Genomic DNA, 26,395 nt, shown 5'->3' on the forward strand with positions numbered 1-26,395 from the left:
AATGAATGAAAGCCTGTTCAAAGACATTCAACCCAGCCCTTCTAGCTCACCACCTGCCCCCGCCTGCCATATGCACACATTTTGCATACTGTTTTGTTTTATACTTTCCTGCTTCTCTGCCTAGTCTATGTGCCTGACAGCTACAGAACCCAGAATGTGCAGAGGATGACTGAAGGAGAAAGCTTAGAGGAGAAAAAAACAGGTTCTATTTATCTATAGTCTAAGTAATGTTCTGATGACTTCTGTCCAGTCCTATCTTCCTCACAGTAGGACAATTGTAATTTTGAAAGTTCATTCTTTGTTTTTTTAAAATATTTTAATTTTATTTTTAAATATTTTATTTATTTATTTGACAGAGAGAGACACAGCAAGAGAGAGGGAACACAAGCAGGGGGAGTGGGAGAGGGAGAAGCAGGCTTCCCGCCGAGCAGGGACGCTGATGCGGGGCTGGATCCCAGGGCCCCGGGATCATGACCTGAGCCGCAGGCAGACGCTTAAGGACTGAGCCACCCAGGCACCCCTAAGATCTTATTTTTAAGTAGTCTCTACACCCAGTGCTGGCTAGAACTCACAACCCTAGAGTCACATGCAGTACAGACTGAGCCAGACAGGTGCCAGGAAGTTCGTTTTTTACATTTATTTGTCTTTTTTAGAGTGTGTGAGGCGGGGGGGGGGGGGGGACGGGCAGTGGGAGAGAGAAAGAAACTTTAGCAGACTCAGCGCTCAGCCAGCCGAGGTGGGGCTCCATCTCACCACCATGAGATCAGACTTATGCCGAAAGCAAGAGTTGGCCGCTTAACTGCGCCACCCGGGTGACCCTTGAAAGTTCATTCTTGATAAAAATCTCAAGAGATAGCTGAGAACGTAGATATACAAAATTTTCCAACTAAGATGATAGTACAAAATATATATCTCAATATCTTTTGCATCCCTCCCTCCCCACATCTATATGGGGAGAGACAGAGAGAGAGAAGTGACTCAAGCCTACTGTTGGGGCAATTCTTTCAATGTATAATCTCTTTAAATCCATCAAACTGTGTGAGATGAGAAAACTGAAACTCAGAGGTTGAGTAACTTGCCCACAATCATAACTATAAAAAAACTTTCATCTGCCCATATTGGTTTCCATGAAATATAACCGGGAACGATGCCCTAAAATTAATGAATGGAAACTAATTATTTGAGCCTGGCTTCTCTATCAGAATCATCCTTCATCTCAGCTGAGTTCCCCCAGGCACTTCGCCCGCAGCTGTGCAGCCGGATCCCGCGCCAGTGCGGTCCCAGACCTTGGCCCCGAGCTCATGGATCGCCCTGGTCCCCGCATCAGCCAGAGATGGAGTAGGAGTGACTGAGGATGGCAGGCTCCGGGTCAGGAGCAGGACTGCTGAGGGCCTGAGAAGGGAGTAGGAGAGGGGGCGGGGCGGTCTGTGCCCCGCCCCCGTCCCTCTGTCAACTCCCATTGGCCGAGGCTTTCCTGGCCCCATCCCACCGCCCGCCCGCAGGGCGACGCTTAAAGTGTGCCGAGCAGGTGCCTCGCGTGGAGCAACAACTTTGCGCGCGTGTTCAGGCTGAGCGCTACGCCCATTCATTGCCCACGAGCGCCCATCCTTTTTCCTGCGAATCGTCCAACGATAAGGGGCTCCAGGCAGAAGGCAGCCGCCACCTGGAGGACTGCGACCAGAAGAGGCCGAGAGCGCGGCTGACCCTCGCGGGCCGGGCAGGGGACTGTGGCCGCGACCATGCAGACGTGCGCCAGGGCCTGGGGGCTGCGTTTGGGCTGTGGAGTCGGGGGCGGCCGCCGCCTGGCTGGAGGCACGGGACCGCTTTGGGTACTGCGGGGCCGTGACAGCAGCAGCTGCGGCGGGGACAGCAGCAGGGCTGGGGACTCGCGTCTCCTCGAGCGCCTCCTGCCCAGACACGACGACTTCGCTCGGAGGCACATCGGCCCCGGGGACAAAGACCAGAGGGAGATGCTACAGGCCCTGGGGCTGGCGGTAAGGACCCCACCGGCCTTCTAGGGCCTCATCCCGCGCTGCCCGGTTTCTGCCGGCGCGGCCTCCCGGCCCCAGCCCGGAGCTCCGCTTTGCTCCGCGTGGGACCCGCTCCCGGGTCTGGGGCCCTGGCGTGGAAGCGAGCCCGCGAGTTCGGTTCCTGTGCCCTAGCTTTCTCTCACCCGTTTACTTTCTCCACCCGCTCTTCGCGCCTCAGAACCTTATGTTTTTCAACCCAACTCGCCCTCCTGATGAACCCTAAGTTTGCAAAAGGAGGACCTCCTGGTTTATCCGATTATCTCCGGTTGCTGACTGAAATCAAACCTGGAGTGGTGGAATCACTAACCGAATTCATTTGCTTTCCTCCAAGTGATTTCTGGTTTGCTCAGAGTTGTTCTTTTCTTTTTAAAAAAGAAACCCTAATTAGGCGATTTTAAATGAGGTTACCACAAGCCTTTGTAGATGCAAAACACAGAGGTGACTCTTTTAACTCCCGAAGCACTTTCCTCTCCCTTCAGTGTTCACGGACTTATGTTTTAATTTTAGAGCATTGATGAACTGATTGAGAAGACAGTCCCCGCCAGCATCCGCTTGAAAAGACCCTTGAAAATGGAAGATCCTGTTTGTAAGTTGCGGGGAGGGCTCCCTTAGACTCCGCTTGCTCTGGCCTATTTGTCTTCTATGGTCTCTGAAAATCCAGCTCTGGGTTAGGATTGCCCAGGACTGGGAATATGTTTATTCAAATAAAATAGCGGTGGTACCTTAAGGGACGGGAGATGGTGGAATATTTAGTTCCCGGAGCAGTCAGTTCTGTACCCTAGGTTGGAGTCCACGCCTCGCCTTTCTAGGTTTTTATCTAGGCGCCAGCAAACTTCCCAGCGGAAGGCAGTGCACAAACGCGCGTGCAGGACTCCCCACTTCCCAGGCAACCGTCCCTCCCAGGCCTTGGTTCTCATATCCTTTGGGTTGAGAAGTGTCCTCACCTCTGTGCAAGTCAGGATACTCTGAAGGGAAAAAGGAATTGCCTATGATCATACAACTAGGGAAGTGGCAAAAATAGGAGATGCAGACATGTGTTCTCCTAACCCAATTTTCTTTATAGGACTAGAGCTTCACATTGTTTTCTTATCTCATGTCCAATTTCATTACTTACGCCTCGTGTAAGGCAGCAGTACTCTTCAAGTTCAAATGATTTTTATAAGAAAACATGCAAATAAGATTTGTGCTTGGTTAAAAAAGCTTAGTTTACTCATAGAATTAGAATTTTGTTATACATTTAAATATTTTTAATAGTCTGAAGACTGACTGACTTTCAAAGGTATTTTTATGTGAGCACTTGACTTCCATGGGCTTAGGCATGAATTCACACGTCAAAGGATTAGTTAGGCAGAGTTGAAGAGCACCCTCTCCCTCCCTAAACAGGAAAGAATTCTCTTGGAGGTTATCTGGTTTTGAGTCATGGAGATGCTGTCTCATATTTTTGGAGTCAGGTAAAGAGAAGGTACTTTGTTTTGTTTCAGGTTTTAGGACAGAAAGGATATATAGATGGTAAACTTTATTTTATTTTTTTAAGATTTTATTTATTTATTTAAGAGAGAGAGAGAGAGCACGCTCATGGGTTCAAGCCGGGAGAGGAGCAGAGGGAGAGGGACAACCAGACTGCTCTGAGTGCAGAGCCTGACTTGGGGGATCAAACCCACAACCCTGAGATCATGACCTGAGTGGAAATCAAGAGTCAGCCCCTTAACAGACTCAGCCACTCAGGTGCCCCAAACTTTATTTATTTATTTTTTTAAAAAAGATTTTATTTATTTATTTGAGAGAGAGAATGAAAGAGAGGGAGCACAAGAGCGGGGAGGGTCAGAGGGAGAAGCAGACTCCCCGCAGAGCAGGGAGCCCGATGCGGGACTCCATCCCTGGACTCCAGGATCATGACCTGAGCCAAAGGCAGTCGCTTAACCAACTGAGCCACCCAGGCGCCCTATTTTGTTTTAAAGTAGACAACTTGAGGGGCGCCTGGGTGGCTCAGTGGCTTAAGTGTCTGACTCTTGATTTCTGCTCAGGTCATGATCTCAGGGTCGTGAGATGGAGCTGGTGAGATCAAGCCCGGCCTCAGGCTCCCGAGCTGGGTGTGGACCCTGCTTAAGGTTCTCTCTCCTGCCCCTCCCCCCTCCAAAATAAAGTAGACAACTTGAGATATGAAGCCAGTGCAGATCCAGTGGGCTAATGTAACTCAAACTATGATGAGGACTGCTTCCCTGGTTGGTTTCAAATGTGAACCATTTCTCCTGATGGCAGGGACCTTGCCTTTAGAAGATAAAATAGCACATATAGTTCAATTGAACTGATTGAGACCTAAGGATAGCTGGAAGCCTTATCTATTTCAATTTTAGGAAATAATAATTCTGATTTACTGGATGTTTAAAAAGTGAAGAGTTGTATGTTTTTGTAAGGATTTATTCATTTATCTTAAGGGGGAAGGGGCAGAGGGAGAAAAAGAGAAACTCAAGGAGACTCCCCAATGCAGGGCTTGATCTCATGACCCTGAGGTCACCATCCTGAGATCAGGACCCTGAGCCGAAATCAAGAGTTGGTCGCTTAACAGACTGTACCACCCACGTGCCCCAAGAATTTATTTATATATAAAGTGAGCTAGGAGAGGGACAGAGGGAGAGAAACTCAAGCAGATTCCCTCACTGAGCAGGGAGCCCAACATGGGGCTCGATCCCACAACCCTGAGATCCTGACCTGAACTGAATCAAGAGCCAAATGCTTTAACCCACTGAACCACCCAGGCACCTCCTGAGTGGTATATTTTTATTTTTTTTTAAAAAGTTTTTATTTGACAGAGAGCACAAGCAGGGGGAGCAGCAGCAAAGGCAAAGGGAGAAGCAGGCTCCCTGCTGACCAGGGAGCCTGTCCCGGGGCTCGAGCCCAGGATCCTGGTATCATGACCTGAGCCGAAGGCAGACGCTTAACAACTGAGCCACCCAGGTGCCCCAACTGAGTTGTATATTTTTATTTTTTTATTTTTTTTAAAGATTTTATTTATTTATTTGACAGAGAGAGTGCGAGAGCAGGAACACAAGCAGGGGGAGTGGGAGAGGGAGAAGCAGACTTCCTGCTGAGCAGGGAGTCCGATGTGGGGCTTGATCCCAGGACCCTGGGACCATGACTCGAGCTGAAGGCAGACGCTTAACAACTGAGCCACCCAGGCACCCCCGAGTTGTGTATTTTTAAAGCAAGCCTTAGGTAATGCCTTTCTGAGACTTTCAAAGTCAGAAAATGTTTAGGTCAGCCCTTTTTACAGTATACTCTAAAATAAGATGTTTTTTAAGAGCATTAGAGCCTAGGAAACACGTCAAAGTTGTCTATCTAAAAAAAAAGTTCACGGCGCCTGGGTAGCTCAGTCGTTAAGTGCCTGCCATCGGCTCAGGTCATGATCTCAGGGTCCTGGGATCGAGCCCCGCATCCGGCTCCCTGCTCCGTGGGAAGCCTGCTTCTCCTCCCACTCCCCCTGCTTGTGTTCCCTCTCTCGCTATGTCTCTCTCTGTCAAATAAATAAAATCTTTTTTTAAAAAAAAGTTCAGCTACTCATTTCCAGCTGAATAATGTGAACATTGGGGAATTCCGTTTCTCCTCCTTTCTCTCATTGGAATCAGGCTCCTGTTAGTAATTTGCAACTTACCTTTAAACTTTAAACTCAGTGGCTTCTGTGAGATTTGGGGCTGGTTCCATCTGGTTATTCTGAGGTGGCTCAGAAAATACTGCCCAGTCAGGAGGTCCCCCTGCCACCAACCCCGCTACTTCCTTGCCTGTAAGTGGACTGGCTCTCTAACAAAGCTTGCTTCTTGGAAGAGTAAGCTCTGCTTAGTACAGGCACAGAATGTGTCAGACAGGCATCAGTGTTTTGCGGTGTGCACACATCATGCTTAATGAATGTTTTCCACCTGGGGAGAGGAAATTGGTCCATGTAACTTCCAGTAGTAGCATTTCCATAGTGGAGCAGCATTATCCAAATGGTTTAATGTTGAATGCCCATGTTCTGTTGTAGTCAGAGAGGAATTCTAGACCCAATATTTGTTCACTGTATACATAGGAAACTAATAAGAGCTAGTTAGTTATATGAGTCTTAAATGCCTTCATTGCTGAGCAAAAAGAAGACAGAGCTATAAGTACCACAGAGATACTTGGGTTAGTTTTTACACATAATTTAATAATCTCAAACATTTATGTAGTACTTACCATGTGCTGGCCACTTTTAAAAGTGCTTTGCATGTGTTAGTTTAGTCCTTAGTACAACCCTGTGAGGTAAGCACCATTATCTGTTCTAAAGATAAAGACATCATGGCATACAGAGGATATGTCATAACGTGCAGTGGAGACAGAATTTGACTCAGGCGGCCCAGCTCCACTGTCCACCCTCTAACCACTAGTCTAAATCATTGTCTACACTGTTTACAGATATGCACAAATCCAGTCATACCAGATTCCCCCTGCCATTTGCCAACTGCTCTGTTGGAAATGCAGTGGCATGCTGAGAGCACAGATGTGGGAACACTCAGCCACTAGGAGGGAGAGGGAAGGGGTCACAGGTGCAGGACTAGGTTTGGGTATTGAAGGATGAATAGTGATGTTCTGCTGGACAAGGCTGGGGGAGGCTGCTGCAGGCAGAGGGACTATCATGTACAGGACAGAGTGGCCTGACAGAATCAAGAAAGTACAGATGATTCATCTGTTGTGAGGATGCTCCCCTCCCCTTGGACATTTAAGTGCTTTGAAAGAATACCTTGATTATCAGTTGGATTCTCAGTAAATCATGCTTCAAAGAAATAAGGAAAACTACGCAATTCAAAACCCTGTTGTCATCCTGTTCAAGTGAATCCACCCTCCTTCACCCACATACACACATAAAGAAAAAAAAGTTGAAAGGATATATGTCAATGGGAGCATTCATTTCCCTGGATGGGCCATGATGGATGATTTTAGCTTTCTTTTTATTCCCTTGCTTTTTCTAGATTTTCTACAATAATTATATATTTTGTAATTACTACCAAATTTAAAAGTACTTTATGAACCAACCCAATCACTTTTAGCTACGGTGTGCCTTGCTGTGTAGTATTTTCAGTGAAGTCATCTCAAGCTAACCAGACTGAATTAGCTTATAACTTCACAGAAGCTGCAGGGTTTAAAGTTTACACAAAATTGCACATTGCTTATTGTGAGAATGCTTAGGAAGAGAGAGAAGAAACTAACCCCTCTAATGTTCAAATTATTCAACCAGAACCAAGCAGCTGAGCTGTCACAATGAGACTTTTGACGAACTTGTGGGAACTTAATGTTCTAAGCCACATCATTTAGAGTGGTGTTTAATAAATGGTTACTAGAGGGAATGTTGTGTAATGCAGCTGCAGGTGGTGACTGTGTCACCTGGGTGGGGTTGGGCACTCTTCTGCACTGACCTCTAGGGCACCTAAACAGAATAGCTGTTCCCCAGACTGTGGATGGCAGGTGTCTTTCAGCTGGATGACATACATCACTGGGTTTTGCCTATAGAGTTTGTGACAAGGCTCTCCCTTGCCCTATTCCTGACCAAGTTACCAGCTTATATGAATTATTTTATCCTTAGGATAATACCAATGGATTTTCCTTACATGTTTTCCTTATTTCCTGTGGAAATAAATGAAGACAAACCAAATGAGAAAAGCAAAGCCTATTTATTCTGAACTTGTAGCAAGGGAATCAGACTTTTGTTTTGGCAGATGAGTGGGAAAGCCTTATAGTGAAATAAAGGAAAGGCTTCAGGTATGCCCATGTTGGGGGCTATTGGCATGCAGAAGATGTAGGGGGGCAAGTAGAATCAGGGGATCCTGTGTGATTGGTTAAGGATGCATATTTGGCTTTGTATGGCTGGTCCTACATTGGAAGCCAAGACCAAACTTCAGGAAGCTGTCAATTATTAATCAAGTCCTGGCCAATAATTTTGGTCCAATTATTACATAAGTTATTGTACAGTTTGTTGAATTGTCACTGAAGATAGCAATTTGGCTTTCTGCAAGTCTAACTTACAGAAGACTGGCTTCTGTTGTTTGTTTTAGAAAGGGTGTTGGTTTCTTGAGCAGGTTGCTGCAGGCAGGTTGTGGGTGAAAGTTATGTGGTAGTATATGGTCTAGCCATTGTTTGTGTATATAGTCTCTCACAATAGAATCTGTCTTGTCCTTATATTTTTGTCATTAATTCTTTTTAGGCAGACAGCAGCTGATCTGAGTGATAACCTTGGTCTATTGCCCAAATTGCTAAATTTCACTGGCCATCTAGTATGTGCAAAGCACTGTGAGGAAAAATCGGTGAATAAACATAATCACTATTCTCAAGAAGCTTACTCCTTACCTTCTTAATATAAATTATGTCAGAAAGTTAAAAAGTCCCAGGTGCCATGGGAACTATGGAAAAAATGCTATGAGTACTCAGAAATGTGAAGTTGAATAAAGAAGAGAAATAAGGGTTTTTGAAACAACGTAAATGAGTTAGAAGCAAAAGCAATTATCTTTACATTGACTGTTTTTTTGGTGTGTATATAAGGAAAAAATGCAAAGAAATAAAGGCAGTATCTTCACTGAGAAAAAGAAAAGGGAAATGCAACATGGCAAGCACAGTTAAGGAAGTATTTTAGTATTGTTGGAATCTCATCATTGATGGAATCTTACCAGAATACTTATGCTGTCAGTCATTTGGGGATTCTGGGTATGTTCCAACACCACAAAGCAGTTCTTCAACTAGGTGTTCTACAAATTTAATTCAATTCTGACACTATCTACCTGGAGATAGCATCAGATCCTACAGGTTAAGGGCTTGGTTCCACGGAACTGTCCCCTCTTTAATTGCCAATCCCAAGTCCACCTGTGCTTCTGACCAACAAACTATATTGGAGGTTCCCACAACGCCCTGCTTGGATTTGATTAATTTGCGAGAGCAGCTCACAGAACTCAGAGAAACATTTCCATATGTTTACCAGTTAGTTTATTTTTTAAATTATTTATTTGAGAGAGAGAGCACGAGGGGTGGGAGGGTCAGAGGGAGAAGCAGACTCCCCACTGAGCAGGGAGCCTGATGTGGGACTCTATTCGGGACTCCAGGATCACGACCTGAGCCGAAGGCAGTCGCCCAACCAACTGAGCCACCAAGGCGCCCTACCGATTTATTTTAAAGAGAGCTACCATCTTGCGTCCCCGCATGTGTGCTCCTAATCTCAGCTGGTCCGCCCGAGACCCCCTGAGCGCCAACCCTATTCCCCCGCGCGGTCCCATTTCCGCTCCAACAAGATGAAAGAAACTATCATGAACCAGGAGAAACTTGCCAAACTGCAAGCACAAGTGCGCATTGGTGGGAAAGGAACTGCTTGCCGAAAGAAGAAGGTGGTTCATAGAACGGCTACAGCAGATGATAAAAAACTTCAGTTCTCCTTAAAGAAGTTAGGGGTAAACAATATCTCTGGTATTGAAGAAGTGAATATGTTCACAAACCAAGGAACAGTGATCCACTTTAACAACCCCAAAGTTCAGGCATCACTGGCAGCGAACACTTTCACCATTACAGGCCATGCTGAGACAAAGCAGCTGCCAGAAATGTTACCCAGTATCTTAAACCAAGTTGGTGCAAACAGTCTGACTAGTTTAAGAAGACTGGCTGAAGCTCTGCCCAAACAATCTGTGGATGGAAAAGCACCACTTGCTACCGGAGAGGATGATGATGATGAAGTTCCAGATCGTGTGGAGAATTTTGATGAAGCTTCCAAGAATGAAGCAAACTGAATTGAGTCAACTTCTGAAGAACATAAAACTTGAAGAAGTTACTGGGAGCTGCTATTTTATATTATGACTGCTTTTTAAAATTTTGTTCGTGGATCTGATAAAATCTAGATCTCTAATATTTTTAAGCCCAAGCCCCTTGGACACTGCAGCTCTTTTCAGTTTTTGCTTATACAAAATTCATTCTTTGCAGCTAGTTAAGCTGAAGAAGCCTGGGAATAAAGTTTGAAACAAGGTTAATAAAGTTCTTTGCCTAGGAAAAAAAAAAAAAGAATGTTATAAAAGATACAGATGAACCACCAGATGAAGAGGTACATAGGGCGAGGTCCATAAGGGTTTTGAGCACAGGAGCTTCTTTTCCTGTGGGACTTGGGGTTCACCACCCTACCGGCATGTGGATGCATTAACCATCCCAGAAAATCATCAAAACTTGTTGTTCAAGAGTTTTTATAGAGCTTAATCTATATCCTCCCACCCCCAACCCTTCTCCTTCCCAGAGGTCTTTGGGTGAGGCCAAGAAAGTTCCAACCCTCTAATCAGTTGGTTTTTCTTGGTCTTTCTAGCCAGACCCATCCTGAGACTATGTAGGGCACCCCTCTCAATCACTTCATTAGCATGAACTCAGGTGTGATCAAAAGGGCTTATTTTTTTTAAAAAATTATTTATTTGAGAGAGAGCATGAGGTGGAGGAGGGGCAGAGAGAGGGGGAGAAGCAGACTCCCTGCTGAGTAGGGTGCCCAACCTGGGGCTAGAGCCCAAGACCCCAGGACCATGACCTGAGTGGAAGGCAGACAGACCTTTGACTGAGCCACCCAGGCACTGCTCAAAGGGCTTCTTATGAATAACAAAAGAATCCTATTACTCAAATTCCAGAGACCAAATATATTTTTTATTATACCAGTGGTATTTCAGTTAAATGGTGGAGGTATATCCTGATAGAAGTGGAGAAATAAAAATATTAATTTTAAAAGAGATGAATTCTAAAATTATCCAAAATTTCCCCCTCTTTTCAAAATTAGAATACAAATTTGATACCTGTATAAGTTATTTTTAGCATTAAAATGTTGTGGGGGTGCCTGGGTAGATCAGTTGTTTGTGTCCAACTCTTTTTTTAAAAAATTTTTTTGTTATGTTAATCACCATACATCATTAGTTTTTGATGTAGTGTTCCATGATTCATTGTTTGTGCATAACACCCAGTGCTCCATGCAGAACGTGCCCTCTTTAATACCCATCACCAGGCTAACCCATCCTTCCACCCAGTGTCCAACTCTTGATTTCGGCTGAGGTCATGTTCTCAGGGTTGTGAGATTGAGCCCACATCGGGCTCTGTGCTCAGTGTGGAGTCTACTTAAGATTTTCTCTCTCCCTCTCACTCTGCTCCTGCTCTCTCTCTTTAACTCTCTCTCTCTCTCTCAAATAAATCTTTAAGAAATAATAAAGTGTTTTGGACTTCCTTATTTTTAGACATATAAAGGATACAAACATGTAAACATATAGTGATGAGAGGCCAAATAAAATAGGTCCTGTGACTGGGACAAAGAACTTTTTAAAATGTAAAAACAACTTTTTTTCCTCTTCATCTTGCTAAAGGATCATGGAATTTATCCAGTATCATCAAATATATTTTATATAAATGAAATTAATTCTTTAATATTAATTTAAAAACTGACCTTTTGGGGGGAGGAAGCTATTACATCTGTTATCTCTTGTTGTATAGGAAATTAACTGCAAAATTCTGTGGCTTAAAACAACCATGAACATTTATTATCCTCACAGTTCCAGGAGCAGCTGGGCTGGATGGTTCTGGCTCAGGGTCTTTCACAATACTGAAGTCGCACTGCGGTTGCTCATCTGGGCCTGGAGGAGCCACCTGCAGGGTGGCTCACATGTGACAGCTGGCAAGTTGGGGCTGGCTGTGAGTGGGAGGTCATAGTGCCCCCACATGGGCCTCCCACGGGCCGCCTACCTGTCCTCACATGGCAGCCGGATTCCCCCAGAGCCAGTAATTCAAGGAAAGCCAGGCAAAAGCTATCCATTTTTATGATCTACCCTTGGAATTCCGATAGCATCACTTAACACCATTTTCTGTTGATTAGAGTGACTCATTAAGTCTGACCTGAATTCAAGGGAAGAGGAATTAACTTTCACTTAAAAATTTTTTTATATTTGAATATAGTTGACACACAATGTTACATTGGTTTCAGACGCACAACATGGTGATTTGACAAGTTTATACCTTCTCTATGCTGACCACAAGGACAGCTACCATCTGTCACCATAGAATGCTATTATATCATTGACCGTATTCCTTATGCTGTGCCTTTTATTCTCATGGCTTATTCATTCCATAGCTGGAAGCCTGTATTTCCCACTGCCCTTCACCCATTTCCCCACCCTCCTCTCTGGCAATGATCAAATTCTCTATTTTTATTTTTTTTAAGAGTTTATTTATTTGATAGAGAGAGACACAGTAAGAGGGAACACAAGTAGGGGAGTGGGAGAGGGAGAAGCAAGCTTCCTGCGGAGCAGGGAGCCCGATGTAGGGCTCCATCCCAGGACCCTGCGATCATGACCTGAGCCAAAGGCAGACGCTTAACGACTGAGCCACCCAGGCGCCCCCAATTTTCTGTATTTATAGTTCAGATTCTGTTTTTTGTTTATTGTGTTTTTTAGATTCCACTTACGAGTGGAATCATATGGTATTTGTCTTTCTCCGTCTGACTTTCACTTAGCATAATATATCCAAAATATATAAAGAACTTACAGAACTCAACACTAAAAAAACAATCTGATTAAAAGATGGGCAGAGGGGGCGCCTGGGTGGCTCAGTTGGTTAAGCGACTGCCTTCGGCTCAGGTCATGATCCCGGAGTCCCGGGATCGAGTCCTGCATCGGGCTCCCTGCTCGGCAGGGAGTCTGCTTCTCCCTCTGACCCTCCCCCCTCTCATGTGCTCTCTCTCATTCTCTCTCTCTCTCAAATAAATAAATAAATAAATCTTAAAAAAAATAAATAAAAGATGGGCAGAGGACCTGAATAGACATTTTTCCAAAGAAGGTATGCAAATGGCTAACAAACACATGAAAAGATGTTCAACATCACTAATCATCAGGGAAGTGCAAATCAAAATGAGATATCACCTTACATGCATCAGAATGGCTAAAATAAAAACAGCAAATGTTGGCAAAGATGTTGTAGAAAAAGAAACATGTTCACTGTTGGTGGGAATGTAAATTGGTACAGCCACTGTGGAAAACAGTATGGAGTTTCTAAAAAGTTAAAGAAATAAAGTACAATCCAATAATTCCACTACTGGGTATTTAACCAAAGAAAATGAAAACACTAATTCAAAATAAAGAAAACACTAATTCAAAAAGATATATGCACCCGTATGTTTATTGTAGCATTATTTACAATAGCTAAGATATGGAAGCAACCTGTATGCACAGATAGAAAAATGAATAAGGATGATGTGGTATATATGTTTGTAAATGGTAAGATCTCATCCTTCTTGTGGCTGTGTAATATTAATATGTAATATTACACAGCCACAAGAAGGAATTACACAGCCACAAGAAGGATGAGATTGTACCATTTACAACAATATGGATAGACCTAGAGGATATTATGCTAAGTCTCCACCCTTTGAAAGGGACTGTAAACAAATTTGCAGATGTATTTTTTTATTAGACTTTAATTTTTTAGATTAGTTTTAGGTTCACAGCAAAATTAAATGTAAGGTACAGAGTTCCCACATACGTCCTGCCCCCAGATAGCCTCCCCCATTATCAATAAACCCCCCAGAGCAATACATTTGTTACAACTGATGAATGTACATTGACACATCAACACCCAAAGTTCATAGTTTACATTAAGGTTCACTCTTAGTGTTGTACATTCTTTGGATTTGGAGGAATGTATAATGACATGTATCCACCTCTAAGTATCATACAGAATAGTTTCACTGCCCTAAAAACATCCTGCAGACATTTTTTTCCCTGCAGACATTTTTTTAAAAACTGCCACATTCATCCAAATTAGCACATACTTCCTATCTTAAATTTACAATGATTTTTATTTAACTTTTAAAAATATTCAATGCTATTGGGCGCCTGGGTGGCTCAGATGGTTAGGTGTCTGCCTTCGGCTCAGGTCATGATCTCAGGGTCCTGGGATCAAGTCCCGCATCGGGTTCCCTGCTCAGTGCAGAGCCTGCTTCTCCCTCTCCCTCTGCCATTCCCTCTGCTTGTGCTCTTCTGTTATCTCTCTGTCAAATAAATAAAATCTTTAAAAAAATAAAAAAAATAAAAAATAAAAATATTCAATGCCATCAATGAAATCAGTCATACTGTGTCATAAATAGAGTGTTACTGCTAAGGAGTATTAAGGTACACAGGACCATTTGCCTACACACTAAATGTGGCACCCCACTCACCTTTGTCACCAGTGGGTTATAAGCTACTATCATCAAATCTATTTCTATAACTTCCTCCATCTTCTTCCCTTTCTCATTTATTGAGAAGCTTCTATTGGAGATAACATACTGTTTCAGTCACTGAGGGTAAGAGTCAAGAGGTAAAAGATGATAAAGATATGATCCCTGACTATAGGTTATAACTAATAGGGAGATAGATATTGAGTAGCAGTAAGATCTGTAAATAGGATGAATGCTTTGGCTGATATTAAGGCATGAGCAGAGGCATGGTTATTTGAGGGATATGGTGAATGACCGTGTATGTAGAACATGTCTGCAGAAAGGCACTGAAAACAATATATAGAGGGCTCAGAGCCATGATAAGGAATTTGTTTTGTCTCTGTAATGAGAAGACATTAACAGTTATTACAGAGGGAAATGACATGATTGTGTTTTGCAGAGTGCCTCTGAGATCAGAGGCAAGGGGACCAGCTGGGAGATTGTTGGAAAGTTTAGAGGTGAAATGTGCATTAGTTCAGATCCACCAAAATGTACTCACCAGGATGACATTAGATATGCAAGAAATTTATTGGGAGTGGGAACAGGAGAAGGCAGGGGAGTCTTTGGACTGTGAGGTCTGACCCTGGTGGAAGGGGAGAGAGAAGGGGAGGAATGGCTAGGAAAATCTTAGGCTGCAAGCACAGATCTAAGAAAGTTTTGGTCAAATGGGAGTCCTTGAGCTAAAGTCACCCATGGGAAGGTTCCCATATCTTGCAAGAATGAGTCTGCATTAGTTCTCTTGCTGTTCTTAGTAATTGGCTGGGAGCAGCCTATGGGGATTACGGTTTTAGTATAAACATGGTGGTTGATCCAGAGGGGCAACAGGTGGGCTGTCAATTTCTAGGCTGAGTGTCTCGAGGTGATAGTAATGTCATTAACAAGAAACAGGGAGAAGCAGAGGGTTCTGGAGGAAGGAGAGATCATGAATGTTTGAGCAGAATTGTTTGAGGTGTTCATGGAACATGCATTTGGAAATGTTGAAACAATAGTTGGAAATAATGAGTTTAGAGCTCAAGAGAGAGAGATGAGAGATGGAGTTCCAGATTTAGTGAGTCTTCTAAATGAATTCATGGGAGTGAGATGTCCTAGGGATGGAATATGGGGAGAAAAGTGGAAGTCAGGATGCTGGGAAATAGAGCATGTAAAAGGAGGCAGAGCTGTCTGAAGTGAAGTAATTAAAGAAGCTGGAGGGTAAATTTTCAGGCAGGGGGTTGTGGACCCTACTCGCATATTCTGGGCCTTTCTTAGGCATAAGAGGGAGTAAAGTCCACCTGAGGATGTAAGGACACTCAGAAGTAAGAAGAGTTGAGGGGTTGCCTGTCTGGTGATGTGAGTGAGAGACAGGAAACATGAGACTGAACATTAGAGAAAAGTGGGTAAGGTTCAAAACAGCTATTGTGAGCATCCAAGTAGTGGATGCTTAACACCCCCCCCAAAAGTATTTTTATAAAAATGCAAACAGAATTTTAGTAAGGATTCTCAATGCCCACATCATCAACATACTGATTAAACAATGAGGAAATAAAATTTCTAAAACTCTGAAATTATTGTATTAATTAATGCACTGTGTTATTTCACAGAACTTAATAGCTGTGGGTTTTCCATTTATAAATGTTTCTCTGAAGCCCATACTTTTAAGGATGCATTTGAACTAAACATGAGAACAGTTTGTGCATTGCTTTGTCATCATGAGATTCTGTGATGGGTGATTATTGTGAATATTGAGCTAGATATTTAGGCGAGTTTTCATTGCAACACCTTTATTCACCTGTATTTTCTGAGCATTTACTATGTGCCTAACAACTTGCTATGCCCCTCCTCACAAAGAGATTATAATTTATTTTTTTTTAAAGATTTTATTTATTTATTTGACAGAGAGAGAGCAAGAGAGGGAACACAAGCAGGGGGAGTGGGAAAGGGAGAAGCAGGCTTCCTGCCGAGCAGGAAGCCCGAAGCGGGGCTCGATCCCAGGACCCTGGGATCATGACCCCAAACCGAAGGCAGACGCCCAATGACTAAAGCCACCAAGGCACCCCAAGAGATTATAATTTAGTGGGTGAGATTCTGGGTTGGACTATAACTTTCTCCCTATGCCTATTCCTTTCATCTATAAAAAACTATCTCTTTCCTGCAAGCATGTTAAATTGTTTGAGTTGGACTCCTAGAACATATCCTTCCCTTCTTGTTTTTGCTCTGCTGGCTGACAAATACTCCAGGACTTCCACCCTGATTCTCATTTAAAACTTACCATTTGGCCTGATTATATAGGTAAACTGGTATTCCAGATAAACGTGAATTGCAATGTTTCTCTGTACATTTCTTTAAAAAACGCACGTGTTGTGATGAGCACTGGGTGTTATACGCAACTAATGAATCATGGAACACTACATCAAAAACTAATGATGTACTGTATGGTGGCTAACTGAACATAATAAAAAAAAAAAGTGTTCATAGATTAAATGAAGAGAGGTGATAGAGGAGGCCTCCCGTAGAAAGTACTGTGACCCAAGACCAGGGGGAAAATAACAGACATCATACCTCTTGTCCCCACTTCCCCACTGTGGGATGTTGTTCTCATTTTCTTACAGCTAGTATTAAGATCTTGAACCTGTATTTCTTTTGGGTGAACAAGAAGGGCTGTAGGGACATGCCTCAGCTCCTTTTGGCTTTGGAGGTGCCCCTGGAGGTAATGAGGGGCTGGGTGCAATGGGATGTTAATTAACTGAGCAATAAGATGGGGAAGAACCTGGCAGGATTAGGGTCAGGTGGATCATAACCCCAGTCAGGCCTGCATTGTCCTGTCCCAACCACATCTTGTCACATAGGGCAGGTGCCCCTCTGAGTCTCAAAGAGTTTTCAATCTGAAGAGTTTCCATGTCCTTATTCTATACTACCCAGAGCTTACAGATTGGTTTACCTTCCTGGAATGAAGAAATTCTGTGATTCACAGACTTTGGTTGTGAAACTGTCCTTTGTTGGGGGAGGAAATTTGACAAATGAGAGGGAGTAGGGTTTATGGGCTGGGTAAGTGGGTTTAAGTCAGGCTGTTATGGGGGGAGGAGAGGGGTGTTGCAAATGATTAGGTGATGATACAGAAAGGCTATAAATTACAATGGAATTTGTATGCAAATTCCAGGTTCCACTGAGAAAATCAGAAAATGTCCTGACAAGTGCTGTCATTCATGGTCTGTTTATCTTGATTGAGACCCTTGACCCCACCCCATGGTTTTCTGAGTAGCTTTGAAGCCAAGGATCTGCAGGTTGGCAAGAAAAATATGCTAAGGCAGTCTCTGTCCTAACATTCTGGCCCCAGCTTTCCCCTTCAGCATCTGACAGAAAAAGGCCTTTCTGGGCAAATTCAAATATGATTGTGTTGGTTTTCAGTCCTGATGATTTCCTTGGAGACCTTTTCTGAGTATCTTGCCAAGTACACGAAGGGCAGGGAGTGGGAGGGAGACTCCGACGCTGGTTTGAGTGGCTGTTGTTCTGACTTCCGGAAAATTCTCTGTGGACTTTTGGCCACTGTGGGGACTGACAGCTGTCTGCACTCATATATTTCACAAGGAGGATTTTGTTCTGTGCATAACATTTTAATTGAATTTTTAATTTTTGAATAACAGGCATATTGTCCAAAATTAAAAAACAGAAAGATATGTCAGTTTTGAGAAAGCAAGACTCCTTCAGTCTCCTCCTATCAGTTTCTTGAGAATCATTCCATAGATATTCTGTTAATATATAGCATATGCATATGTATTTATTCCTTTTTTTTTTTTTTAAGATTTTATTTATGTGTGAGAGAGGGAACGAGAGACAGAGAGCATGAGAGGGAGGAGGGTCAGAGGGAGAAGCAGACCCCCCGCCGAGCAGGGAGCCCGACGCGGGACTCGATCCCGGGACTCCAGGATCATGATCTGAGCCGAAGGCAGTCGCCCAACCAACTGAGCCACCCATGCGCCCCTATTTATTCCTTTTTTAATATAAACGGCAGAATCATATATACTTTCTCTGGAAACTTAGGCCTAATATTTTAAGATTGCCAAAAACCAAAAACAAAGCATGGATACATTTTTTTCATATAATTGACACAAAAAGTAACCATAGAGTTATATGTTAGGGATAAGGCTTAAGGGTGGGGAACAATGTGTATATGCACTCAGTACAGCCTGCCTGTCTTTTCTAATGACATTTTTTCTATTCTTGTTAAAATTCACATACATGGAAAATTAAAACCTGGGCCTAGGAACACCTGGGTGACTCAGTTGGTTAAGCGGCTGCCTTCAGCTCAGGTCATGATCCCAGGGTCTTGGGATCGAGCCCCGCATCGGGCTCTCTGCTCAGCGGGAAGCCTGCTTCTCCCTCACCCACTCCCCCTGCTTGTGTTCCCTCTGCTTGTGCTCTCTCTGTCAAATAAATAAAATCTTGAAAAAAACAAAAACCTGGGCCTAGAGTGCATTGACTATTTAATAGCTAAATTGGTTTATTCCTGTTAGAAAGTACGTATTTGTTGTAGTGGTTGGTACAAAGCCCTGCTTGATATTTTAGGTGCTGGTGCCAAGGGAGCTGCTATTAGAAAGTCTCTTATGTGGAATTATGTAAGGAGAAATCATTCATTCTGAACTCTGTGAAGAGGAACAGCGTGAGATCCACCTGTGGATTCTTAGAGAGTGGTGCCGAGGTCACTGAACTCTGTTCTTGGTACATTAGAACCAGGGCATTATGCAATGCTCAGAGGCAGAGGAATAAACAAGGTCAAAAGCAGGCATTTATTCCGTAAGAAAAGAAATTATTGCTTGAATTCCTGAAGGACTACATGAGGACTTCTGTGGCTGGGGGTGCACAAGAATGCACAGTGACTGACTGTAGGCAAGCATTTGGAGAATGACACACTGTCCCTTTCTCTTTCTGTCTCATTTCCCCCCCTGGTTAGTTTCATGGCCATTCACATTAAGGAAGGCAGTTACTGGAATTGGGCCTGTTTACAGGAGGAAGCTGTTTTTGTCAGGTTGGAAGGAAGAGAAGAACGTGCACTGCTGTGGGGTTTGCTCTGGAGTAAATGGGAAGCATTTCAGAAGCATAGCCAAGAACCCACCCTACTCTTGATGATTCAAGAGTGTCCATTAGTGTGTCCTTGGTGTACAGAGGACTGCTCATTTGTTTAACTCACTTTGTTCCCAAAAGAAGGTAAATACAAAAAAGTCAAGCTTGAGAAGCAAAACTTGATCCTATAGTGCTTCTGTCCTCAAATGGTGTTGTCCTCATATGTGTGGCTCTGTGTCCACATTTCCCTTTTCTTATAGGGCAGCAGTCATGAATTAGGACTGACCCTAATATAGCATATGTTCATCTTAACTTGATTACATCGTTAAAACCCTATTTCCGAATAAGATCACGTTCACAGGTACCAGGGGTTAGGACTTCAACATATCTTTTTAGAGGACACAGTTCAATTCACAACACTCCTTTTTCCATCTCCCTCCTGTACTAGCTTCTTACCATATCTCCCTGTTTCCAGGGTCTCCCCTCTGACCTAGCCACCATATCAATAATTATCTTTCTATAATGTAGGAAAGATCATATTATTCATTACTCTATTATTCCCAAAGGTTAAACTCTTGATTTGACAGATAAAGCCCTTCACAGACCATTCTCATTTGGGAGCTAGACCTTTTTTCCTCATGACATAATATGGAACAGGGATCCGTCTTGCACAAGATCTTAATTGGAGTTGGCCTTGTTGAATTGTGTGCCTACCAGAAACTGCTAGTCAATCCCAGCTGGTAATGGGTTCTCAATCAACCTCTCAGAAGGACGCTTTGGGAAGTGATTGGGTTTCTTGCACGATTGCTCCTAAGGATGCCGCACTTGCATATCTCCTCAGATACTGGTTTATTGAACTTTCACTTACATTTCCTAAACTTTCAATGGAAGAAGGTAAGATTGTCTGTCAAAAGGCAGTTGGATGACATTTACTCATGAAACTGATACTTACAAAACTGTCTTATCTTTCCTTAACCTAGTCTGGCAAAATGACACATCTCTTGTGAACTTATTTCTTGTGAAAGCATATGGAGTGGGAAGGTGGGATGGAGGGTAAAAGTGTTTTCTTTGAGGATAAAGAAGGATTAACGAGAGTAGTATTTACATAGAGTTCAGTAGGATTAAAACAAAGTGAAGCATCCTCTTAGCTAGTTTGCCATTTTAGAGACTGCTGTATATAGATTTTTCTCTGATATAGTAACAATAAAATCAGGCAATTCTAAGATTTAAGTGACTGAATCCCTGAGAAGATCGTAAAGGAGCCAGACATTTGACCAAGTAGTTAAATTTTTAGCAGAATGATGTATCTTTATGCAGAAGGGCAGAGAAAGAACCATGTAAGGTCATTTGATCTAGAAACTGTCTTTCAGTGTAAGTGCCATACCTGTAGCAGGTCTGTACCTGGCCCAGCGGGGAAAGTGTAGGATCTGGAATTAGACAGACTGGGTTGTAACCATTCAATGTGAAGCCATGTAGCCTCAGGCAAGTGATCTGTGCATGCCTCAGATTCCTGAGCTGCATGAAAAGCATTTGGTACAATTCCTGGCCAAGAGTAATGCTCAGAAGTCAGAGTTTGTTGTTATTATATGAATGACCTCAAATAGGTCATTTGGTCACCTGCATCCAAGAACTTTTATTATTCCTTCTTAATTATCAAAGAATCCTAATGGGAATGCTGGTTAAAACTGCATCTTTTAGGGGCGCCTGGGTGGCTCAGTCGTTAAGCGTCTGCCTTCGGCTCAGGTCATGATCCCAGGGTCCTGGGGTCGAGCCCCGCATCGGGCTCCCCGCTCTGCGGGAAGCCTGCTTCTCCCTCTCCCACTACCCCTGCTTGTGTTCCCTCTCTCGCTGTATCTCTCTCTGTCAAATAAATAAAATCTTTAAAAAAAAAAAAGAAAACTGCATCTTTTATTACAACTGATACTTTATACTGTTGGGTGAAGGCCTTTTCGTAAGTAGTCTTTTAAGTGACACAAAGGAAAAAACATCAGAGTTAGTAGAGGAGTTTTAGAGAAAAATATAGGTCATGTATTAAGACTTATACCAATATTGGTATAAGGCAATTTAAAAGGGAAAACAATATTTTAATAAGAGAAAGCAGAATTTTAAAAAATATTTTATTTATTTATTTGAGGGGGGGCGGGGAAGGAGTAGAGGGAAAGGGACAAGCAGAAGCTGTGCTGAGCAAGAGTCCAACACTTAAACTGACTGAGCCACCAAGGCACACCAAGAAAGCAGAATTATTTGGTGTAAACACCACAGAAATGTAAAGGGAACAGAAGACTCTCAGAATGAGGCAAGTATTATAATTGGGCAATTCTAACAAAGCCAAAAAAAAATTACGAGGAACCAAACTGGAGGGTAATTGAGTGTTGCTTCGGGATTTTTGAGTTTTCTGCATACAGTACTTAGTATTGCTGGGGGATTGATTCTTATATTTTCATATAGCTGTTTTCATATATATAGTCAAAGAAAACAAAGGTCTTAAACTATAATTGGAACTCTCTTTTGAGATGTTTTCTGTCTGTAATATTTCTCTCTTTCTTATAATCAGGTGAAAATGAAATCCTTACAACTCTGCATGCCATTTCCAGCAAAAACCAGATCTGGAGATCGTATATGGGCATGGGCTATTATAACTGCTTCGTGCCACAGACGATTTTACGGAATTTACTGGAGAATGCAGGATGGTAATGTATTATTAGATTGAAAACAAGAGTACTATGTTTTGATTTGCATGATTCTCCCAGTTTCCCCACACCTCCTTACCCCTTGGAGTGTCAGAACTTATACACTGACATCTACACTCCTGTGTTGTCTCTAACCTCCAAGGACCTACTTGGTTTTCTCTGGCTTGGGAAATTTCCTTACTCAAATGTAGAGGAAATATAGAGTTTCTTTCCACTTTTATTCCCATAAAAAATTTTAGAGCTCTAAAATGTGGATGCTGGTAATCTCGTCCTCTCTAATTTAATGTCTGTTCTGTCTTTGTAAGCATATTGAGCAAGATGTCAACTTGTAGGTGGGCAGATTCAGGGGTTTATTCTTTGGAGACACTGGGATTTTAAGGCTATGTCTTTTTTTTTTTTTAAGATTATGTCTGAGCTTACTCAGTGAGTCAGAATCTTAGTCCATTATCTTCTCAGGATTTTAAGAGTATCCTTTATCACCCCCCCCCCCATATTCTGTACATGACCAATTGAAAAAGCAGATGTAGTAGCAGGTAAATGGAGATTAAAATATCCGGTTTATTACTTAGCACTTTGTAGAGAAAGAGAACATATGTATTCTGTGAACAGGCTCTTCTAGAAGCAGCAAAAGAAAGGGCTGAGCCGCACATCCTCAGGTGTGTGATCTGTTCTCATTCCCACATCTCATATGTACAGTAGTTGGCTGTATGACAGAAAGAACAAAACAGAGGTTCACATCTCAACACCTTGGATATTTTTGTCAGGGAGAAGTCCTGGCTCCAAAGACCAGCCCATCTGCTTCTCTGGCCATTGGGAAATATTGTCTGACTGTAGAGGAGGAAAGATGGGGATTCCTGGGCCTTTCTTTTCCTTGTTTTTGGATCAGCATCACTGTATACACCAGCATCTTTAAATTGAAACTTTATTTCAATTGAGAACTTAGTCTCAAAAGGAATGTGTGCACTTATTTCTAGCATAGAAATGGAGTGGGGAGGCAATAATTCCTAGATGACTTTTTTCTTTCAGTTAGTTGGTGTAAGAAATAACCATTTTAACTATGCAAGCATGTATGACAAGTATGCAGAGTCCATTTATTTGGTCCATAAATACAGTATAGTAGTATTTGAGTTTTACAAAACATCAAGTATTATAAATAACCTGAAACTATAACAATTCGTAAAAATTAGCATCTTACACGGATATCCCAGGCGGTGTAAGCTGGAAAGTTGAGTAAATTAACATTGTTTTACATTAATATACACAGTGCCACTTAATATTTATTTATTTATTCAAGATTTTATTTATTTTAGAGATAGAAAGTGTGAATGGGGGAGGGGCAGAGGGAGAGAGAACCGCAAGCAGACTCCACACTGAGCACAGAGCCCGACATGGGCTTGATCCCAGGACCTGAGATCATTCCTTGACCCGAAATCTAGAGTCGGACGCTCACCCAGCTGAACCACCCAGACACCGCAGTGCAAGTTAACATTTAAAAAACAAGTTTCAATGCATAGCACTTGATATAAGGAGTAACTTTAATTTCTAGTACAACCAATATTATGTGAGGACAGAATAAGCAATTGCCTCTGTAATTCAAAGGTATTTAGAGTAAGATGTAAAGATTGTCTTTCAGGTTAGCATATATAAAAAAATCAACATAGTAAAGGGAAGGTAGGCTTCTCTATGGGAAATCATAAATTGCCCCCACATGAGCTTTTGAAATACCCAAGTACATCCTCCACTGCAATAAATCTTAAAAAATTGCTGAACACTTTGCATCTTTTGTAAAATATTTTATTTAATAAATTTTGTTAGATTTAACTTGAGTTCTCAGTGATCAGAATTCTTAGAAATAATTGCCTTATATAAGAGGCTCTCCACCTACCATCATAAGACAGACTATTGAGACATCCATTAGTCCATTTTTTTACCTTAAAAACAGAAAATAGGAAAGTACCTGTGCAAAAAACTCAAAGCTGCCAAAAAATTTTACTGTTTTGTTGTAGTCAACACCTAAAGATAGGGCCCTCTCAGCCTCTGTGCAGGGTGGGAGCCTAACTTCTATGAGCACCAGTTAGCAAACCCAGATGAATTTTTTTTTTAATTAATTGGTTTTTTTTTTTTAAGATTTTATTTATTTATTTGAGAGAGAGAATGAGAGACAGAGAGCATGAGAGGGAGGAGCATCAGAGGGAGAAGCAGACTCCCTGCCGAGCAGAGAGCCTGATGCGGGACTCGATCCCGGGACTCCAGGATCATGACCTGAGCCGAAGGCAGTCGCTTAACCAACTGAGCCACCCAGGCGCCCCTAAACCCAGATGAATTTTACACTCCTTCCTGATTTTTGTAATTTTTCATTTCCCTGATTCCACTGAGCTCCTGCTTATGCCCTCCCTGCTCCCTCATTCTCTCCTTAAAACATCAAGCCATCTCTAATACACACACACACACACACACTAATATGCAGACTCATCTAGGAATATGAACTTTTTGACAGTTTTGGCATTTTTTAAAAAGATTTTATTTATTTGAGAGAGAGAGAGTACAAGAGGGAGGGGAGGAGCAGAGGGAGAAGCAGACTCCCCGCTGAGCAAGGAGCCTGACGTGGGGCTCGATCCCAGGACCCTGAGATCATGACCTGAGCCGAAGGCAGACGCTTAACCGACTGAGCCACCCAGGCGCCCTCAGTTTTGGCATTTTGAAAAGTAAACCTGATACCCTATTTAATCTCAAACTTTGCACAAAGTGTTCTTAGTACAGGAATAAACCCACTGTGGCGACTATGACATGTGAACTTATATTCACTTACCATCATACCACCCACAAGCATAACTGGTTTCTGTGCATTTGAGTCTGTGAGGAGTTGATGTGTTTGGCCATCAGTTCAGACCGTCGTCATCTGCTGCCTCAAGTCCAGACCTGTAGTTCTGACGCACAAAGCATTTGTCTAAGGTAGGGCGGTGGTCAGCCTGGATGGATGGGAAGCAAAACAGTCCTGGTTGACCAGAGTGCCTTGTCCTGGATGAAGTTGCTCATGTCCCATCATTACAGGAGCCAGATCTGTTGGCCTGATCACTCCTGCCTTGCCATCCCTGGCCAGAGCTTTTAGTTTCAGTATGCTTCATTTCTTCATCAGTAAGAGAAAGGAAAGAACCATCAAAGAACTAGTTTTTTTGCTTTGGGTGTGTGTGCGAATATATTTGCATTGCTGAGGCTTCTTTCCCACTGTGGTACTGATAAAAGTTTGCATGGTTGAACTCCAAGTTTGATTTCAAAAGGGAATGGCCTTTCTCCTTACAAAATAAGCCTCAAAAGTACATGAATGAGCTGCAGCATTTTAGCTGTCGGAATATTGGCCTGTGGCCTTCACTCTTGGTGGCCATAGAGAATATTCACCGTATTGCTTCCTGGCTGTGAGTGGATGTGTTAATTTACTTTAGGAGCTGCCAGCATTTTGAGAGGAAGACAATGTTGTTTTTGCTTTTCAGTCCTGGTTTTTGGGAGCATTTTAAATATTGCTCCTTTCCATTCACTGAAAGTTGATTTGAACCAGAGGGTAATACTGTACCTCACCAGCACTGATAGGGAGGACTGTGCACATGAGGGTGAGGAGATTTCACAGTATCACCCTTCTGTTCTGAATGGTTTCCATAGAGACGGCACCAACAAATTCCGGTGACGTGAGGTGAAAATAAATGGACAACATAGCTTCAAAAGAATACAAACATTTGGGCTCTTACAAGAAAACTTGCATCAGGTCCAGAATTTTATTTTATGGGGCCCACTGTTAACAAAACTTTGACTGCTGATAGCATCAGTATTTAATATAAAAGGACTTAACATTTTCTTTGTGGCTATTTCTGTTTTGTGTAACTTTGGCACTGGGATTAAAATGAGAGAATCTTATGAATGTTTGTCCTACTGCAATACCTCATTCTTTCTCAATCTCACAAGAAAGTCACAGCCCAAAAGTCATAGAAAATACTGATTATTTTGGGATAAATGTTAATGCCATGTTGAAGATATCAAGCATCCTGTTTGAGCCTGACAAAATGCCTTCTTGGATGTACAGATGCTTTAAAAATATATTAAAATATATCTATAAATAGAAATGAGTTAAATAGTTGAAATATAGAAAATGTAGGGGTGCCTGGCTGGCTTAGTTGGTAGAGCATGTGACTCTTGGTCTTGGCACTGAGATTTTGAGCCCCATGTTGGATGTAGAGATTATTTAAAAATAAAATCTTTTTTTAAAAAAAGAAATACAGAAAATGTAGATCACAGAAACACTTTCTTAATCACCACATTTTGCCTAATTGAGTCAACTAAACCTTTGCATACATGACAGCAGGCCCTCTGTTAGCATTTTTCTCCTGAAATGAGGGTTTGTTAGT

The 26,395-nt window shown here is 42.5% G+C and overlaps 2 protein-coding genes across 4 annotated transcripts in view; both read left to right on the forward strand.

Moving 5' to 3' along the window:
• The window catches only part of GLDC (glycine decarboxylase), a 148,131-nt gene that overhangs the window by 48,040 nt on the left and 73,696 nt on the right, over window positions 1–26,395 (forward strand). For 2 of the 3 annotated variants that reach the window (XM_034988007.1, XM_034988009.1), the window contains 3 exons: window positions 1,203–1,994; window positions 2,538–2,616; window positions 21,866–22,001. In XM_034988007.1, the coding sequence (XP_034843898.1) occupies window positions 1,740–1,994; window positions 2,538–2,616; window positions 21,866–22,001 (470 nt within the window). In that variant the 5' untranslated portion in view covers window positions 1,203–1,739. Of the gene's footprint in view, window positions 1–978; window positions 1,995–2,537; window positions 2,617–21,865; window positions 22,002–26,395 lie in introns of those variants that run through there. The other variant, XM_034988008.1, reaches the window with a different exon arrangement.
• On the forward strand, window positions 9,214–9,802 carry LOC117999082 (transcription factor BTF3-like). Its single transcript, XM_034988010.1, has one exon. It carries the CDS (start codon window positions 9,314–9,316, stop codon window positions 9,800–9,802), a length of 489 nt encoding a protein of 162 aa, XP_034843901.1. The 5' UTR covers window positions 9,214–9,313.

Source organism: Mirounga leonina, unplaced genomic scaffold (genome assembly GCF_011800145.1).
Source record: "Mirounga leonina isolate KUSES-001 unplaced genomic scaffold, KU_Mleo_1.0 Mir_447, whole genome shotgun sequence".
In the NCBI taxonomy this organism is placed as follows: Eukaryota; Metazoa; Chordata; class Mammalia; order Carnivora; family Phocidae; genus Mirounga; species Mirounga leonina.

Bases quoted from the DNA above. Each gene is read 5' to 3' on its own strand.
- LOC117999082 (XM_034988010.1), top strand. From the start codon at position 9,314: ATGAAAGAAACTATCATGAACCAGGAGAAACTTGCCAAACTGCAAGCA.